Raw genomic sequence first — 20,365 nt, forward strand, 5'->3', positions numbered from 1 at the left:
TGCAGAAAACTATCACACTCTATCAGAGTATCAACTCGCGGATTTCTTCACCAAAGCACTTCCTTCACCCAGATTTCACTTCCTACTTGGCAATCTCTCGGTTGTTGCACCATGAGTTTGAGGGGGGTGTTATATATATATATATGTGTGTGTGTGTGTGTATTGTTAACCGAAATACATGGGTATTTCGGTCTTTTCTCTGTAATAGGCGCCAACCCATTAAGGACTGACATTTCTGCATTTTATTTCATGTACTTATTTTTGTCTTTCACATTTTCGTCTTTTTCAGATTTGATGGGACAGATCCATATAGTTGTTGGAGCTGCCCCAAGAGCTATATTTATGACCGTTGGGTGCAGCCCCAACAGCTATATGGAGCTGCACCTTATTCGCTCCATTGTGTTATATATTGGCCTCTTGTGGCCTTGTATTCCCAACTCATTCTTGAGTGATTCTATGCAATAACAAGTTTGTAGACCATTGTGTGGGTGGTTTCATGATTCAATCAAGTATTTTTTACTTGATTGAAAATGTGTTCTTGCATGTGTATCGGATTCAATTCACTTCATTACACAAGCACTAAGTGCATTCAAGACATCAAAGAACTAAAGAGAGGAACACAAAAAATATAAAAAATCTCATCTTATTGAGCATGAATGCTTAAGAAAAGCAAGAGGACAAAGGCACTATATATAGAGACAAGATGGGCATTTAAGAGAGACATTCACTATTTATGACTGTTGGAATAGTCCCAATTGCCCAACAGTCATATAGAACCCCTACAATAAAACCAAAAATACAATACTGTCCATAGTGGACAGTCACTATTTACATGAAAATAACAAAACCAAAATGCCCCTAGAGAGCATTACCTATTACATAACATACAATATATATATATATATATATTAGCAGATACATGTATAAGCTTACCCGATTGCTAATACTGTACAGGAGGCATCTGATATCCCACAATAACATGAGCTCATGTGCCTCCATGCCGTGAAACAAGTGCCGCGCGGTACATGGCACAGAGATGAAGGAAAACAATCAATATGATGAGGCAGTCATCAAGCAGACCTATTATACCCAGGATCCCTGTAGGAAAGCAAATTGCTTCTTAAGATTCAACATTTTCACAAAACAAAAGGGCATGAACAATTACTGAAATTAAAAGTACACCTTCCGGAAGAATGTCCACAGGACTGATTACATATATAGCACTCACAAGGATCTGCAAACATAGAGCACTTCCATTAGGACTGTCATAATTCATAATCACACAAGGAAAACTTATAGTGCAATGGTATAGCACTTGGTAAATGGAAACCTATTTCCTAGAGTTCTAGACATAATCTGGAAAATACGCCCATAAAGGTTCAAGGTCATCTTGTTCAACCATGTAGTCATGGAAGTAAAATCTATGTGGTTGTTAAGCAGAGTCTCTCAAAAGTAGGCAATGACAAACTACAGCAGCTCCAAACAACAAAACACTTGCTACAAAGGAATTGGTTCAGCTTGTTAAATTGTACATATATATATTTATATATATGGTGTATGTATATATATATATATTTATTTTAATTTTATTTATTTTATTTATTTTATTTATTTTATTTATTTATTTATCTAGTTCATTTTGAACTAGAGGTCCAACTAGTCAACATTTAGTTAACTAGTCTTAGAGCCGTTGGACTAGCTCCAACTTCAACGACTCTATCGATTCTCTCTTCCCTCTCTTCTCTTGTGTATAAATAGGGGTTATCCCCTCTCTAAATGTATCCATGTTTGCATGTTTTGTGATTAATAAAGAGATTATTTATTTTTAGCTCTCTTGTGGATACCCCTTGTGTGTGGGTTTTGATGTGAGATCTTAGTGGACATTTGTTGTGCTTGTCCACTTGATTCTTTGGTGGACATATTATGGTTGTTTGAAAAGCTCTTGTTTCCTTACATGGTATCAGAGGAAGGTTGCTCTTGAATATTGAAGATTACTAGTCTCATTTTTCGTGCTTGTGGAAGTAAGAAGAATTTTTTTGTTCTTTGGTGGTTCAAATGTTCGTGTGAGCATGCATTTGAAAAAAAAGTGTGGTTCGTTGGCTTGTGTGACTTCACTCAAAGTTCGTGGTGTGGGGCTCGTGCTAGTTCTTCCCCTTTCCTTTCTCATCTCATCTCTTTTCTCACCTTCTCTTTATCTCTCTCTCTCTCTCTCTTATCGCTTGTAAGAATGGATGACAATGAGAAAATCACTATCATGCCCACAAAATTCAATGATATTAACTTTGTAATGTGGTCTTCAATCATGAAACACCAAACTTTGCAATGTCATCTTCAATCATGAAACACCGTATTTGTGAGAACTATTAGATGGTTTTGCTCCAAAACTCAAACTAGTCCTCACAAAGGTACTGAATGAAAAAGAAGTATCAGTTGAGGATGGTGAGAAAGATAAAGCATTAACCACTTATGAAAAAACGTGGAAAGAGTGGAGAATGGGGCATGCCAAGATCATGTCTTGGCTAATCAATAGCATGGATATTAAGAAATGTTCTAGCCTCGCGAAGTTTGAACATGCAAATAAGGCTTGAGAATACCTTAAGAATATGTATTCTCCTGAAGATATTACACGTGTGCAATTTGCAAAACAAAGTTCGGACTGACTCAAAAAGGCAAAAGTATTATAGAATACTATAATAAATTATCCAAATTTTGGAAAGAGTTGTCTCTTCTTGATCCTAAATGGTATTGTGTCAAAGACATAGAGCTCCGCCAAAAACAACTTGATGCAAAACATTTTTATCAATTCATAAATGTATTGAGACTCTTATCCATAGAGGTAAAATTCCCTCTATTGTTGACAATATTGAAGAGCTAAGTATAGAGGAGAATAGGCTAAAAGGGCACACTTCAAAGAATAAAGATGACTTCGTTCTAGCCGTCTCTAGGCCGAAAAACTGCAAGCACCCTTACAAACCACCTCATTGAAAACAAGGCAATGAGTACGACAAGAAAAAAGTTATTTGCTATAATTGTCATGAACCAGGACACATTAAACCTAAATGTCCAAAGTTTAGAAAAATGGAGGAAAAGAAAGTAGCTTCGGTCGATTCTCCACAAGAGTCAACATAAAACCTCATGATGCACTTGTATTCATGTCTCAACTAATGAAAATTCTTCAACCCCTTTTTAAAGGGGCATCTTCTTCAAATGGAGCCTCAACTGGAGTTACAGTTTCATCCTTCTTCAATCCCGATAAAACTCCTTGGCTTCTTGATTATGGTGTTTCTTTTCATATGACCCCCAATAGTAAAATTTTAACTGAATGTCACATCAACTTAGGCATGTCAAATGTTTTTATCCGATGGTACATCTCTTGAAATAAATGGAGTAGGGAATTTTGAAAATTTTCAAAACTCTAAAAACTTTATTATTTCAAAAGTTAGATATATTCCTAAGTTAAACTTAAATCTTTTGTCTGTTTCATAAATATCTAACCATGGATGTAATATCTCATCTTCTTATGGTTGTTGAGTGCAGGATCGCTAGTCAAGGAAGTTGATTGGGGAAGACTAGAGAAAGAGGCCTCTACTATATGGATTTTTTGGAAATACCCAATGACAGTTTTTGTTGTAATATTCAAAATTTGGATTTGGATTTGTGGCACGAACGACTTGATCATCTTAATGTATCCAAAATCCAACACTTTCAAAGTTTGGAAAAAAATTGTAATTTTGAAAACTATACATATAAAGATTGTATTCTTGGTAAAATGAAGAGATCACCATTCTCTAAAAGAACTTTTGTTTCTTCTAGACCGCTTGAGTTAATACATTCAAATGTATGGGGGTCAGCACTAGTTACATCAAAAGGTGGATATACATACCATATGGTTTTTGTTAATGATTTTTCTAGGCATACTTGGATCTACTTAAGCATAAATCTGAAGCTTTCTCACATTTTCAAATATTTCATAACTTAGTCAAAAATAAGTTTGAAAAGGATATTTTAATTTTTCGTACTGATTCAGGGGAGAATTTTTATCAAAAGAATTTAAAGATTATTTAAACTTGCATGGTATCACACATCAAAAATCTTGCCCTCACACACCACAATAAAATGGTTTGGCCGAACGAAAACACAGGCACATTATGGAAACAACCAGAACTTTACTAATAGCAAATCAAGTACCAAAAGAATTTTGGGTTGAAGTAACTTTAACTGTTATACATCTCATTAACAGAATGTCATCCTCATCTTTGCAAAATATAACACCAATTGAAAAACTCTTTAAATTAGTTTCGGACTATTCGAGACTAAGAGTTTTTTGGGTGCAACTGTTTTGTTTTTTTAATAAAAATGATAAACTTTCTCCTTGTGTCATTCCTTTTGCCTTTTTAGGTTATGCAGATAACCAAAAAGGCTACAGATGCTTTGATCTTAAAAATAGAAATTTATATGTTTCAAGGAATGTTTTGTTCTTAGAAAAGGAAAGTTTCTTTGACTTTGAAAAGAGTGAGGAAGTAACTGAGTATTCCTTTTTATTTGATTTAATATCAAATTATGACAACTGTGATTATGAATGTGGCCTTAACAATAGTCTCGATATATGTGACATTGATAATGGTCATGATGATGTGATCAATAAAGAGCAATCCCATAGAGACAAAGACTATTTACAGTATTCTAGGTGTAGGGATCTCAATCACCCATGTGCACTAAAAAAGTATTATGAACCAATTGAAGTACAAACTAGATGGTCATCTAGGATTTCTCAACCACCTATAAATTTTGTATGCTATGATTTTTTTTCTCCAAAATATAAGGCATGCATTGCATTAACAGATTAATATGTAGAACCTTCAACCTATGCTCAAGCTAAAGAACATATTGAGTGGGTAGAAGACATGAGGGTAGAATTAGAAGTTTTAAAAAAGGCTAGTATTTGGGCCATTCACGATGTTACACAAGAAAAAAAAATCATAAGTTGTAGATGGGTATATAAGGTTAAAACCAAGAGTAATGGAAAGAGATTGTCATCACCAAAATGTGACTTGATGATGAAGATCATCTTGATGATCCTACTCGTTGCAGACAACTTATTGGAGCACTCTCTTACTTTTCAATTATTGGACCTGATATAGCACATGTACTCACAGCTAATAAATTTCAGCACCCACTTTTATTCACATGGGAGCAGTCTTGCGCATTACTAGATATCTAAGAAATTCTCTTTCTCGAGGCCTTTTTTTGTCTGTTCCATCTTCATTAGATTTAATTGTTTATACTGATGTTAATTGGGGAGGTGATCTCAATAACAAACACTCAACCACAGTTTTTTGTATTTTTCTGGGTGACTCTCTGCTCTCGTGGCGATGCAAGAAGCAACAGAAGGTCTCACTATCAACAGAGCTTGAATACCGGGCTATGGCAATAACAACGATGGAGGTAGTATGGCTTAGAAGATTGTTGGCTGATATGAGAGTTCAAGTGACCAATATATCGCGCATGTTCTGTGACAACAAGAATATGATCTACGTTACTAGCAATCGAACTTTTCATGAACCTACTAAATATATTGAAATAAACTGTCACTACGTTCAAGAGGAGTATATTCATGAGACTATTGATTTGCCTTATGTTACATTAGAATATCACTTAGCATATTTTTTTCACCAAACCTCTCATTGCTCTCAGATATCACTTTCTTTTAGACAAACTTTCGGTTATTGTACCGTAAGTTTGAGGGGAGGGTTAAATTGTATATATATAGGGGTGGCAATCGGGTCGGGTTGGCGGGTCAGCATACCTCAACCCGAACCCGACCCGTTTATTAAACGGGTCGGCTGTGGCAAACACGAACCCGACCCGTTTAATAAACGGGTAACCCGACACGACCCGCCAACCTATTTAATAAATGGGTTGGGTCGGGTAAACAGGTTTTCAGGTTCGCGGGTCAGGTTGGCGGGTTGATGGATCGGGTTGGCGGGTAGGCGGGTTGGCGGGTCGGGTTGACGGGTTGGCGGGTCGGGTTGACGGGTCGGGCAGACGGGTTGGCGGGTCGGGTTGGCGGGTTGACCCACCCGCCTAACCCGTTTATTAAACGGGTCAGCCGGGTTGGCGGGTTGGCATACCCCCAACCCGAACCCGACCTGTTTAATAAATGGGTTGCGCGGGTCGACCCGTTTATTAAACGGGTTGGCTTAAGCCCAACCCGAACCCACCTAAGAGGCGGGTTGGCGGGTCGTGTCAGAAATTGCCACCCCTATATATATGTGTGTGTGTGTGTGTGTATTTACATATGTACATACAAATGTATGTAAATGTGTTATATACATATATATATATATATATATATATATATATATATATATTTCTTTTCTTTATTTTATTTATTTATTTATTTATTTATCTAGTTCATTTTGAACTAGAGGTCCAACTAGTCAACATTTAGTTGGTTAGTCTTGGAGCTAGTCCAAAGGCTACAAATAGAGCAGTTGGACTAGCTCCAACGACTCTAATGAGTCTTTCTTCCCCCTCTTCTCTTGTGTATAAACAGGGGTTATCCCCTCTCTCAATGTATCCATGCTTTTTGCATGTTTTGTAATTAATAAAGAGATTATTTATTTTTAGCTTTCTTGTGGATACCCCTTGTGTGTGGGTTTTGGTTGTGTGCCCTTAGTGGACATTTGTTGTGCTTGTCCACTTGATTCTTTGGTGGACATATTGTGGTTATTTGAAAAGCTATAGTTTTCTTCCACCGCTAACTTAAAAAATCAAAGGATGAAAAAGAAAGGCCAACAAAATTTACCAAATGTCAAATTTTACATTAGAAATACATGACGCCTGCATTTTATAACGTAACAAAATGTCTACAGCAAAAGATGCCAGCATTCACTCTTACATCTGAGCAGCCTTGATAAAAAATCAACCACTTATGAAAATCAAGCAATGCCCAGTTATTTGTAGAGATTAAACACTAACAAGATGAATGGTCACTGTTTATTTGGCCCAATTCATCTAAGATGCTTTATTTTCCTCAGTCAACCATTTTAGTTCTTGTATGCATTCCTCATCTCCCTCTATATTGTACATTCATGAAAGTAACCAGTACAGAAGCATATGAGCCACCCTTTAAGCAAACCAGGAATGATACATTTCCACAGCCATAAAATGTGACAATCATTCTCAAATATTACTGACGCCCTCTGTTGTGAATCATAACTGAAGCATTTATTACACAATGTAGCATACGATCCGTCTTTTTCACAAACTAACAATTGAGATACTTCCAAAACCATAATTTGTAGTAATCAATTCCCTAAATGTCTAAATATTACTGAACCCTGAATGCCCTCTGCTTGTGAATCATAACCAGTCACAAATATCAGTGATGGCTATATATCGGCGAGGCATTTATTGCGATATTATAGGTTTGGTGACAAATCTCAGGGCTTAAAAACATAAAAGTATATAAAAATAACAAAAAGAAGTAAAAAAATATCATGTTTAGATAATAAAATACATAATATAATAAAAAATTATTTAAAATGCAAAATAAAGAAGAAAAACACATTTAAAATGTAGAAAATAAATAAAGTAAAAATAATTGATAATATCGTGATATTATCGAATTGGCAATATTTTCAAAATATCGTGATATTGTACCCATAATCCGTTTGCTGAAAATACAGCGATAATATTGTGATATTTTGAAAATATTGCCGATATCTGTGACTATGATCAAAACTGACAAGCAATTAAGGACGAGTCAATAACAATTACAGAGTGTAGCATGTGATACCCATGGTGACAAAAGTTAAAAACTGCAAAATATCGTTTTTCAAAAACTTGCGAGAATTTGAAACTTTTCATAAATCTCGCATTTTTCGGCAAAATCTCAACAATAAAAAAATAAATTAAAAATATTTAAAAATATTTTTATAAGAAAATATTAATAAAAATTATTTAAAAATAAAAACATGGTTTTTTCATGATAAATAGCTATTTAAAACGTAAATATCATGTTTAAATCACGGTATTTATGTTTTTTCATAAATCTCGTGATATTTTGAAAATCTCGCAAGAAATTGCCGTTTTAATCTTTCAGGCAATTTCTCACGATATTTGTCACTATGGTGATACCATACAATACAATACTTTTACAATCACAAAATCTGATAACATACCCCCAAAAACTAGTACATTGCAAGTGTAGCTATTCTATCGTAGGATGCACTCTAATACAGGGTGAATCACTAGATTTGTAGGTGTAGCTATTCTATCTAGGATGCACTCTAATAAAGGGTGAATCACTAGCTATTCTATTTTGGGTTCACTTGGCTTATGTGCTCCCCTTACTAGTCATTGCACATTTGGGTAAGGATTTATAGGGTTTTCAAAAATAGAATGGGATATGGCACAGCTACAGGTTATACTTCCAAAAATCAAGAATTAAGGGATATAAGCATATAAATGAAGAAACAAACAAACAAATGACTATGTACATCAGTACATATATATGTGTGTGTGTGAATGTATGTTGTGTCATGTGTGTGCTTATGATGATGCCCTTAACAAAAATGATGATGAATTGATGCTGACATTAATTGACTTCGCAAGAAAGAAATCCTATCAAGTGTTGTACACTTGGCTCCACAAATCCACCACGAAAATATGGTGATGGTACTGGTGACATTGATGGTGATACGATCATGATGTTAGCGAAAATCAAAATGATGGTTATGACAGATGCTGATGATGATTATGATGAGGAGATAAATGAAAACATCATCACAGTTTATGGTAGTGGCAATAGGGTGATAGTGATGCTGACAAAAGTGATCATGACGATGATCCAATGTTCACATTAGGAAATAAGATGCTGATGATAGTCATATTGATGATGGTGATCATGTTACCTTGTTACAGTACATCTCCTCGAACCTTCAGCTAGCCAACTTCTTCACAAAATCTCTTTGATCCCAAAGATTGCATTCCTTAACAAACTCTATCATATAACTATGGAGTTTGAAGGGCATTGTTAGGTTGTACATAGGTTATATTGTTAATATATATATATATATATATATATATATATATATATATATTGTGTATATATATAATCCATTTTGTTCTAGTTTGCCCGATAGGGGAATTTTCGTCTTTTCACATGTACTCATAGTTTTCTAGAAACAACTATTTTTTCTAGTTTAGTTTTTATATTTCTTTTAAATGTACTTTTTCCTTTTTTTTATTTTCTTTTTTTAATACCATTTGGGGCCCCACTCATGGAGTCGTTTGGGCCCCAACGGTCATAAATATGACCATTGGGAGCTCCCCAACGACTCTATGAGGGAGCTCCCAATGGCCTCCCCTCTCCTTATTATTGTTCATAAATAGGGGATGTTCCCCTTTGTTCTCTCAAGGTATTCCAAGCCTCTTTTAATAAGATTTTTTTTCTTTACTAGTTGGCATTGCCTTTTGAAGCTTTTTGTATTGTCCCACAGTGGATTTCTTGCTTATGTGCTCATTGTGCCTTTGTAATTGTCCAGTATTGGACTTGGTTGATGCTTTTAAATCTTTGGCTTGTAATTCCGCATACTTCATTACATATATCGCACATCATTTTTATTGTGTTCTATCATATGCCTAAGACTGTCATGTATATATACCCTTAAGGAAAACCTTGTCATTTTTTCATGCTTTTGTTTGTTTTGTATTCTCATGTTATGTTCAAGGACAGATTTGTCCTTCCATCATTATGACTGTTGTAAAGGTTGCAGTAAAGAATAAAGAGTGTAAACCCAATAGCCTATAAAGATTTAACTCCTTGCTCCTCAATGTTGTAGCTTTGATTTCAAAGACTTGGACTAGTATTTGCAGCAATCAGATCATGGCCAACATTTTGATTTGAGAAACTAGTAGCACTATGTTTACCTGGGAATCTATGTAACATGGGCACTTCCAGATGGGTGTCATTCCTATGTCAAACCATGTCGACACCGGTATTGGTATTGGTACTTCATGGCTACAGGTCAGGCCAGTTTGGGATCGGACTCCTCACCTATATATTGGATCATTTGATCCATCATCATGGCTGTTTTCATCCATTCTTGTAGTGTGTTTGATAACACACACACACACACACACACACACACACACACACACACACATATATATATATATATATATATATATATATATATATAAAACTTTTCTTAAAAAGTAATGCACATATATAATTGTGCTGTACCCCCACCCCCTATCACACTCAAACCCATACCTCCATCAATGCCTATGTGAGATAGTTGAGAATAAAGATTCGTGATGGAGCACCATAGGACACAATTCAGAAAAGGCAGGGTATCTGGCACTGCCTGGCTATGTAGTCAAAAGCCCCGACTAGGCAATGATTAGTCCGCCTAGTCGCGGACTAGTCAGGCATAAGTAAAATGCCTAGGCTTTGCAATTCCTAGGTGGGTACCTTAAAAGGTACCAATTTTGCCGACTAGGCAGTGACTAAGGTGCCTAGTCGACGACTAAGATGCCTGCGCCTAGGCACGAGGGCAGTTTAGTTATTTATTATTCTTATATATATTATTATTTTTTGTATATATATAATTATATATACGATTTGTGTTTGTGTGATTTGTTATGTGAAATCATGAAAACATGCTTAGTTATATATATATATATATATATATATATATATATATATATATATATATATATATTGCTTTTGGGATTTTTTCTGTGAAACATTGAAAGCATGTGCAGTTAATTTTAATTGATTGTGTGTGTTTGTTTCTGATGAATTTTTCTATAAAATCCTGAAAGCATGTTTAGTATTATGAATTATGTAATATGTTATTTATATGTATGTGTTATTATACTTTTGTGAAAGGTTGAAAGCATAGTTTGTTGATTATACTGGATATGTTATGAATAATTGAAATATATATATATATATATATATATATATATATTTGTATGTGTACAATTATATATATGTATATTTTGGTTATGTATATTAATATATTTTGTGAAAGCATTTATAATTTTGTACTTGTGTAATGAAAACATCTTATTAGTAAAAGAATTAAACATATTATTACATATATTTTGTGTACTTTTTTATATTTTAATTGAGATACCGACTAGTCCCGCCTAAGCCTCGACTAGTCTTTTTAGGAGTATACCGACTAGGCGCCTCCTAGCGCTTTTGACTACATAGATACCTAGGCTATTGGTCACAGGTGGTGGGGCCCAATTTTTCCAACTAGGCACCGCCTAGCCCGCCTAGGTTGTTCCTTGCCTAGGAGGCAGGGACAATCATGTCTTTTTTTGTTTATTAACTATGTTGACCAAGTTCGGAATAATCCAAACCTGGTCAAGAGCCTATTAGGGCAACTATAAAAGGGAAAGGGTTACACCCTTCCCTTTTTGCTCTCGGTCTCTCTCTAGGTAATAGCGAGAAGAACGAGGAGGAGGAGGAAACTACCAAGTTACATTTTTTCTCCTTTTCTTTTTTCCTTCTTCCCTTTTCTTTCATTTTTTTTCTTCTCCTCTGCCCTCGACCCTCTTCATTTTTTTTTTCTTCTTATTCTTCTTTTTTTTCTCTTTTTTCTTTCTTTTTCTTTTTTTTCCTTCTTCCCATTTCTTTTTTTCTTGTTTTTTATTATAATGCCCCCAAAATCCTGAACTTGAAATTTTTTAAGAAAAATTTGAAAGCTTTGTAATCAATCCTTTTTCAAAGTTTAAAATGGCAGTTCAGCGAAAAATGGTGTTTGAAATAACAAGTCAACGAACCTTGGGCGCATTCCAGGCGAACCTTCCTTTACACAAATAGATTTGTATTTTCATATAAACATTGAAACCGCATACATTTAAAACAAGGTTTTTGATAATTTAAAGTTTATACAAAAGAAGAATTTTCAAAGGAAACCCTTATGCAAAATTACAAAACGTGCTCAGGAATGAAACGTCAAAGAAAGAGTGAGATCTTGATATCATCACGTCATCGTCTGCCGTACCGACCTAATCATCACATGTACCCCATAAAACAGGTCAGACTTATAAAAATCTGGTAAGTGCATAGACATCAAAATTCAGAACAAGACTAACATATGTGTTGTTTCTTTCGTGATGTGCATTTCAGAATAAGTAAAATGAGCATGATAATTTTGTTTTGATATTAACTGTCCTGAGGGTACGCACAAGAGAAACGTAAAAACAACTGAGATTATCGAGGGGTTTGTTATTCTGTGTATTTTGATACCCCGGACAACTAGCTGAGTCTACTCCTAAGGAGACGACCAATGACCGAGAGAGAATTCCCCAAAGGCATTCGTGACAAGGGATGCATCCAAACTTCTGCAGAAATCCATGAGATCTACCACCTAGGATAATTTTTGGTAGCCCCGTCCCCTAACTCGGATGACTGGGGACACCGAGTCAATCGCTACTCGAGAAGCGTAGTTGTTAACAACCTGTCCATCAGAGTTTTTTTAGCATCTCATCATCTTCCTTGACGGAACCAAAGAGACGAATGGGTATGTCAGGTTCTATTTTTAATTGATAACTCATTCTACAAGATTTGATATTTTAAACTAAATTGAGCATCTTGCCTGTGAAAGCAAATCATCACCATTTATGTGATTTTCTTTTAATCATCATGCATTTTTACGCTACGAGGCTACCATAAACCTCTTATCCAATCATCGTAGTACTAACATGTCGTACATGCCTGATAGTACCACTACGATGAAAGAGATATTGACTTCTCAGAAAGAAACCCCAACATTTATTTAGAAATTTCAATATTTCGTGCTTTAGACCGGAGAATATCCAAGTCATTTCGGATACCAAAGAGGAGGATCGGACGTACATACCACCTAGAGCTACGTACTCGAAGCCTTTCTCGTTATGCAAGTTTGAGGGAAAAACTCAGTTACGAAAACACAAACACCAAATACTTGTTTTGCTTTTCGAAACAACGAATAATTCGAGCTTGAAATCTCGCATGTAAAATCCTTTTTAAAAACAAAGACTTGGCGAGGATGCACAAATCTGCGTCTTTAAATACATGCAAGTATAAAATAAAGTATGTAAGAATACATAAAACTGCGTACTGTATAAAATTATATATATATATATATTAAAGCATAAGTCTGTGCACATTACAACGTGGCGGCAAAGTAAATGACAAAGCAAGGCACAATATGCGAAACTACACATCGAGCTAAATAAATTGTGTAAGCAATGCATGATATACGAAATCGTACATCGGCTAAATAAACTGCGTAAGCGATGCGCGATGTACGAAATAGTACATCGGCTAAATAAATTGCATAAGCAATGCGCGATATACGAAACCGTACATCGACTAAATAAATTACATAAATAGTAGCATGTGCACATTACAGCGCAACGGCAAAGTAAATGACAAAATTTAAATTGACAAGAATACGCAAAACTGCATCCTTGAGTTAATATATATATATATATATATATATATATATATATATATATATATATATATATATATATATATATATATATATATATATACACATATATATATATAAAAGTTAGAAGTGTATTGTCATTTGTCCTCGTATGCAACTTTTTCGTACCTCAGAGATGGTCGAACTCGCTGACGATTCCGAACATAGGTTTTCAAGAGCTCGTGCCTTGGTAAGTGTGTTGTGTCTGTTGTGCCGGTGTGGAGTGCTAATAAGATTACGTTGCGCTGCATAAATGATGGCATTAAAAACCTTGTCGTAATGATGATTGCATCGCAAGGGCCAAACCCGAACCTAGTTCGAGCCGAGCTCGGTACAAGAGGTGGCTAGTAAAGCTCGACTGAGTCACGCTCAGTTTGCCAACTGAGCCGGCTAGATCTGAAAGCGAAGACCGAGTTGAGCTCAATTCTAGCCGAGCTTAGCTCGGCTGGCTATGCGACCAATGGGAGGGGGTGGGCTTGGTGGTCAGGCTGAGCCTGGCCTAGTCCCCATCTTGCGACAAGAAGGGGGCTACAAGGGAGCGACAGGGTTCGAACATGACAGGGCTCTCACCCTCTCTGGCGCCCCCGATTAGGGCTGAATTTTCAAACAACTTGACTCATTGACAGCACCTCGTGGTGCGGCAGGGGAGTCGACACCCCCCTATCGGCTGTCTCAGAAAAGTGGCAGCAACCTACGGCTGCTGCTGAAAAAAGAGAAGGAAGAGGGTGCTACAGGGGTTGGCCCTGTCGGGGTTCAACTCGACTGAGAGGGGAGCACAAAGGGGTGCGGCAAGGGCTGGCCCTATCGAAGCTCAGCTCGACTAAGAGGGGAGCTCAAAGGAGTGCGGTAGGGGCTGTCCCTATCGGGGCTCAACTCGGCTAAGAGGGGAGCACAAATGGGTGAGGCAAGAGAGTCGACACCCCTTGTCAACTGTCCCGGTAGGCTGCTGCTGAGATAAAAGGGGGGAAGGGTGCTCGACACCCTCCATTTAGGCGAGCCAGAGCCACCACCGTAGGTGGCTCTGGCCTGCATGACGTAAAGGTAGAAGAGAAATAGGGGCAGGAGGGTGGCGCCCTCCTGCCGGCCACAGAGACGAGAGAAAGAGGAGCAAGAGGGCGGTGCCCTCCTGCCGGCAACTGAAATGAGAGAGAGAGAGAGGCAGAAGACTGCGTACCTAGGGGGAGGGGGGGCGAGAGCCTTCGTGTGCCGGCGAGAGGAAGATGGAGAGCTCGGGGAGAGCAGGGAGGCATCGGGGTTCTCCGGTGAGGGTGGGTCGGCGTGAGGAAGAAGAGGGTGAGGGGAAGCATCGGTTTCAGGGTCGGTTGCAACGGTGTGAGGAAGGGCTTCGGTTGCGCCGACGTGAGGAGGGGCTCCAACGAGAGTCGGGAGGGGTCTCGATGTTTTTAAAAAGGAATAAAACCCCTGTGGGGGGTTTAAATAGAACACAGGGGGGTTAAAGACTCGAATCCGGGTTGGATCTGGTCAGATCCAACCTGGATCCAAAATACTCATCTTTTTTTTTAAAACACGTCTTACATTTATGCTCTTCTTTTTCTTCCTCCTCTAACCTCACGCCTTTCACCATGTTCGTTTTTGTTTTCTTTTTCTCTTATTCTTCTTCTTTTTCTTCCTTTTCCCTTTCTTTTCTTCCACTTTTTCCTTCTTCCCTTCTATTTTTTTCACTTTTTTTTTCTTTCTTTCACCTTTTCTTCTTCTTCCTCCTCTCACCCCTCCACTTGGTTTATATATATATATATATATATATATATATATATATATATATATATAATGTGTTTTCACAGGTATATAATAAGTGTTTTCAGTTACATTATACAATTTGTTTCTTAGTATTATAATACATTATTTATAATCTGTCTCTCTGTATCTTTTTCATATATATATATATATATATAATATGTTTATTTATATTAAAAATATAAACATGTCATCCTTAATATATATATAGACATACACACAGTTACACTGTTTTTATTCATAATTGTTTGTTTTTATGTCATAGTTGCTTCATTCATAATTATCTTTTTTATAATATATTTGCTTCATTTGTGATTGTCTGTTCTTTTACACTATATTTGCTTCATTCATAATTATTTGATTTTATGTTATATTTTCTTCATTCATAATTGTCTATTTTGATGTTATATTTTCTTCATTCACAATAGTTTGTTTTTATTTTATATATGCTTCATTCATAATTGTTTGTTTTTATGTCATATTTGCTTCATTCATAGTTGTTTGTTTTTATGTCATATTTGCTTCATTCATAGTTGTTTGTTTTTATGTTATATTTACTTCATTCAATATTGTTAATGTTTATGTTCAATGTTATGCAATTATACAAAGTTTGCAATATGTTATATTGAAACACACTTATACGTCATTCACGGTCACAATCACAATTGTTTTTGTTTGTTACATAAATTTAACAATTTATTGTGATATTCTTACTTTTTTCAATGTTTTTTTTGTCCCGCCTAGTCCGACTAGTCCCGCCTAGGCCCCGATTAGGTCTTTTAGGGTTCTTCCGCCTATCGTTTTTGACAACTAAGATCGTGGCTTGGCATACACAAAAGCTGTAAACAATTCATAGCCATATACAAGACCTGTCATTGCATAGAATACCTTGTCTGAGTTGTTAATTGACTGCTGAATCATCGCCAGTTGATCGCAAATATCCTTCATCTTGGTGAAACCATACTTGTTGCATCCACGTAACTCAACTCATGTTGTATTTTTAAATTTCCTTTTTTAGCTAACATGTTATATGTGTTTTGCATTAGTTGCTTAGTTCAATATTTAATTTTTTATAATTAAACAATCAACATTTTTTTGTCTGCATTTAGATTTATGGTGGAATAGGTTTGGGATTGATGTTCCCAACTTGCCTTTATTGTCAAATTTTGAATAAAAAACTAGTGCAAGTAGATGTGAATAAAACTAAAGTGCATTTGAGCATATCCACATGAAGAGGAGAAAACACCTAAATATAAATGGCTCAATGATCTCATTTTTGCCCGCTATAGTTTGCGGCTAAGACAGAGGTATTATAACATTTTTATAACTATGATTCAAAGAATACAATAACAAAAAAGACTAATATTAATACTGTTAAGACATGTGGAATGGATCTTGGATCATTAGGATCCAAGATTCACACGTTATGTTATGTTTTAAGTTGTAAATTCACATGTGTTGTTTTGTGTTTTAAGTAATAAAACTTAGAGGTGGCAATCGTGTCGGGTTGGCGGGTCGACCCGACGGGTTGGCGGGTCAGCATACCTCAACCCGAACCCGACCCGTTTATTAAACGGGTCGGCTGTGGCAAACACGAACCCGACCCGTTTAATAAACGGGTAACCCGACACGACCCGCCAACCCATTTAATTGTAATGAAAAGAGGCAGAAGCACCAATAGGGCAAAAAGTCACTCCTTAAGAGTGACTACAAGAGCCAAGAACACAAACACCAAATGTGCACACACAAAACTCACAAATATAGAAAATGACTTAAAGTCATAAGTTGGATTTATTGAAGAAAGGAAGAGAAGGGTGTAAAAAACCCATACATTTACAAGGGGGAACCTCCTCTTTATATAGAGGAGGGAAGCACTAAAGAGGACCCATAAAGGGGGCTCCCTTCTAGTCGTTGGGAGCCCCAACAGTCATAAATATGACTGTTGGGGCCCCAACAACTAGATGGGTGGGGCCCCTTTATGATTCCAAAAAGCAAAAAGACAAAAATAAAAAGGAAAAAGAAAAAAGGGGAAAAAGGTAAAAAAGAAAAAGGTACATTTGGAATTACCAAAACACCCCTATCGGGTTTTTGGTTTATACAAAATAGGAAAAAACTATATAATTATGTATATATACATATATACGTATATATACTTATATATATATATATATACTAATGTATATATATATATATAAGTATATGTATATATATATTTATATATACATAATTTAACATGCCCCCTCAAACTTTACGGGGAAAAGACCGAAAGTTTGCCAAGAAGAAACATGAATCGTGGAGTTGAGAGCGCCTTGATGAAGAAGTCAGCTAGTTGATACTCTGAAGTGACATATGGCAATGTGATGGTCCCTTTGAGATATTGTAATGAAATGGTGGTCTTCAACAAATGCACAAATAACTCACAAACAAGTGTCTATTGGAGACACTACAAGCATGACCCTTGAAAGGGTATAAAGGGAAGAACACTTGAAAAATAAATAATACTTTATTCATGAACAAAATGCTTAAGAAGCATGGTTATTTACATTGAAGGGGTTCACCCCTATATATACAAAACAATGGGAGAGAGAGGAGAGCTCATTTTGAGCTCTCCAAAAAGAGACGTTGGATTCCAACGTCTCTTAATATAGCTGTTGGACTACAGTCCAACAGCTACTTGCACAGTCAAGTTCCAACAGGAACTTGACTGGATCAAAATATCTAGTTTCTATTGAACTAGATGCTAAAAAAGAAAATAAAAAAAATAGAAAAAGAAAATAATAAAAGAAAATATAATAATATTAAATAATATATATATATATATATTGCAGTTTACATTTTAACACTCCCCTTCAAACTTACGGTACAATGAGCGAAAGTTTGTCTAAGAGGAAGTGAAATCTGGGAGCAGCGAGAGGCTTGGTGAAGAAGTCTGCTAATTGATATTCTGATGTAACATATGGCAGATCAATGGTTCCATGTAAGTATTCCTCTCTGACATAGTGACAGTCCATCTCAATGTGTTTAGTGCGCTCATGGAATGTCTGGTTGCTTGCAATGTAGATCGCACTTTTGTTGTCACAGCACATCTTTGAAGTTTGCGTTGCTTTAGCTCCCATATCTGCTAGCAATCGTCTGAGCCAAACAACCTCCATAGTGGTGGTTGCCATGGCTCTGTATTCAGCTTCGGTGGAGGAAAGAGAGACTTTCTGCTGCTTCTTGCACCTCCACGAAATTAAGGTTTCACCTAGGAACACACAAAAACCAGTAGTTGAGTGTCTATTATTGGGATCACCTCCCCAGTCAGCATCAGTATATGCAATTAAATTTAATGAAGATGAAGCAGACAAGAAGAGTCCTCGTGAAATAGAGGATTTTAAGTATCTAATAATACGCAAAATCGCTCCCATGTGCACGGAGGTGGGAGCATGCTGAAACTGACTAACTGTATGAACCGCATGAGTTATATCTGGCCTAGTAATAGAAAGATAAGAAAGAGCTCCAACAAGTTGTCTATAAGGAGTAGGATCATCAAGAAGTTCTCCATCATCAATTTTCATTTTAACATTGACAACTTCTGGAGTGTCTACTTTCTTATCATCTGTAATTCCAGACCTGGAAACGATATCAAGAGCAAATTTAGATTGAGATATCAAATACCCCCGAAGGGAATAAGCAACTTCAATGCCTAAAAAATATCTTAATAAACCTAAGTCAGTCATTTCAAAGTGAGTTTTAAGAAGAGATTTGATATTTGCAACTCCCTGTTTGTCGCCTCCGGTGATGATCATATCGTCCACATAGAGAAGAAGAATAATGATGCCTGCATCAGATTTCTTAACAAACAAAGCAGTGTCAGTTAAACAAGGTTGAAAACCAATATCAAGCATAACATGACTAAATCGGTCATACCAGGCTTTTGGAGCCTGTTTAAGACCATAAAGAGTTTTTTCTAGACGAAGAGCTTTACCCTTAGGGATACTAATACCAGGTGGGGCTTCCATGTATACTTCTTCAACGAGATTCTCATTCAGAAAAGCATTTTTGACATCTAATTGAAAGATAGGACATGTTCTAATGGAGGCCAAGGCTATTAAAGTTCTAACAGTGGTCATACGGGCCACAGGAGCAAATGTTTCTTCATAATCGATGCCATACTCTTGGGCATATCCTTTTGCTACTAAACGGGCCTTATATCTTTCCAGGGTCCCATCACTTTTGGTTTTGACTTTGTATACCCACCTACAACCTATAGGTTTCTTACCCGGAGGAATATCTTGTATCGTCCAAGTATTGGCCTTTTCTAGTGCATCCAATTCTATTTTCATGGCTTCTATCCATTCTATATGATTTTTTGCTTGAGAATAGGATGATGGTTCAACATATGATTGTATTAATGTAATGGCGGCCCTATACGTGGGTGAAAAAGATTCATAAGACACAAATTTTTCTGGAGGTTTAGAGATTCTAGACGTTCTTCTAGGTGGGACTTCAGAGTATTTTTGTAATGCACATGGAAGATTTTGCTCTCTACGTCTTGAATATTGTAGACTAACATCCCTATGGATTTGCTCTTCATTATCATCATTTTCAACAACAATAGGACTTTGATCATTGTCAAGGTCATATCCAACATCACATTCATTGGATTTTGAAGTTGGATCAATTAAAAACGAGTATTCAGTGACATCCTTGGATTTTTCAAATTCAAAGAAGCTTTCTTTTTCCAAAAAAGATACATTTCTTGACACATATAATTTGTCATTTTGAAAATCGAAACACCTGTAGCCTTTTTGATTATCAGCATATCCTAAAAAGGCACATGGGATTGCACGATGAGAGAGTTTATCATTTCTGTTGGTGAAAACAAAACATTTGCATCCAAAGACTCTTAATCTAGAATAATCTGGAGTTAAATTAACAAGCTTTTCTATTGGAGTTGTATTCTTTAATGAGGAAGATGGCATCCTTTTAATGAGGTAGGTGGCAGTTAGGACCGCTTCAGCCCAAAAACTTTTTGGAACTTGATTTGCAATTAGCAATGTCCTAGTAGTTTCCATAATGTGCCGATGTTTGCGTTCGGCTAGGCCATTCTGTTGTGGAGTGTG

At 36.3% G+C, this 20,365-nt stretch overlaps 1 protein-coding gene across 2 annotated transcripts in view; it reads right to left on the reverse strand.

Moving 5' to 3' along the window:
- LOC149848258 (uncharacterized) overlaps positions 1-20,365 on the reverse strand; it is a 57,623-nt gene that overhangs the window by 17,074 nt on the left and 20,184 nt on the right. The window contains exons 4-5 of one of the 2 annotated variants that reach the window (XM_089986921.1): positions 1,183-1,234; positions 934-1,098 (exon numbers count right to left, since the gene is read on the reverse strand). The exons of the other annotated variant lie outside the window; for it this stretch is intronic. Coding sequence (XP_089843047.1) covers positions 986-1,098; positions 1,183-1,234 — 165 coding nt within the window. The 3' untranslated portion in view covers positions 934-985. The remainder of the gene's footprint in view (positions 1-933; positions 1,099-1,182; positions 1,235-20,365) is intronic. 2 annotated transcript variants of the gene reach the window in all.

Source organism: Nuphar pumila, chromosome 1, assembly GCF_984573655.1.
Source record: "Nuphar pumila chromosome 1, dmNupPumi1.hap1.1, whole genome shotgun sequence".
NCBI classification, from domain to species: Eukaryota; Viridiplantae; Streptophyta; class Magnoliopsida; order Nymphaeales; family Nymphaeaceae; genus Nuphar; species Nuphar pumila.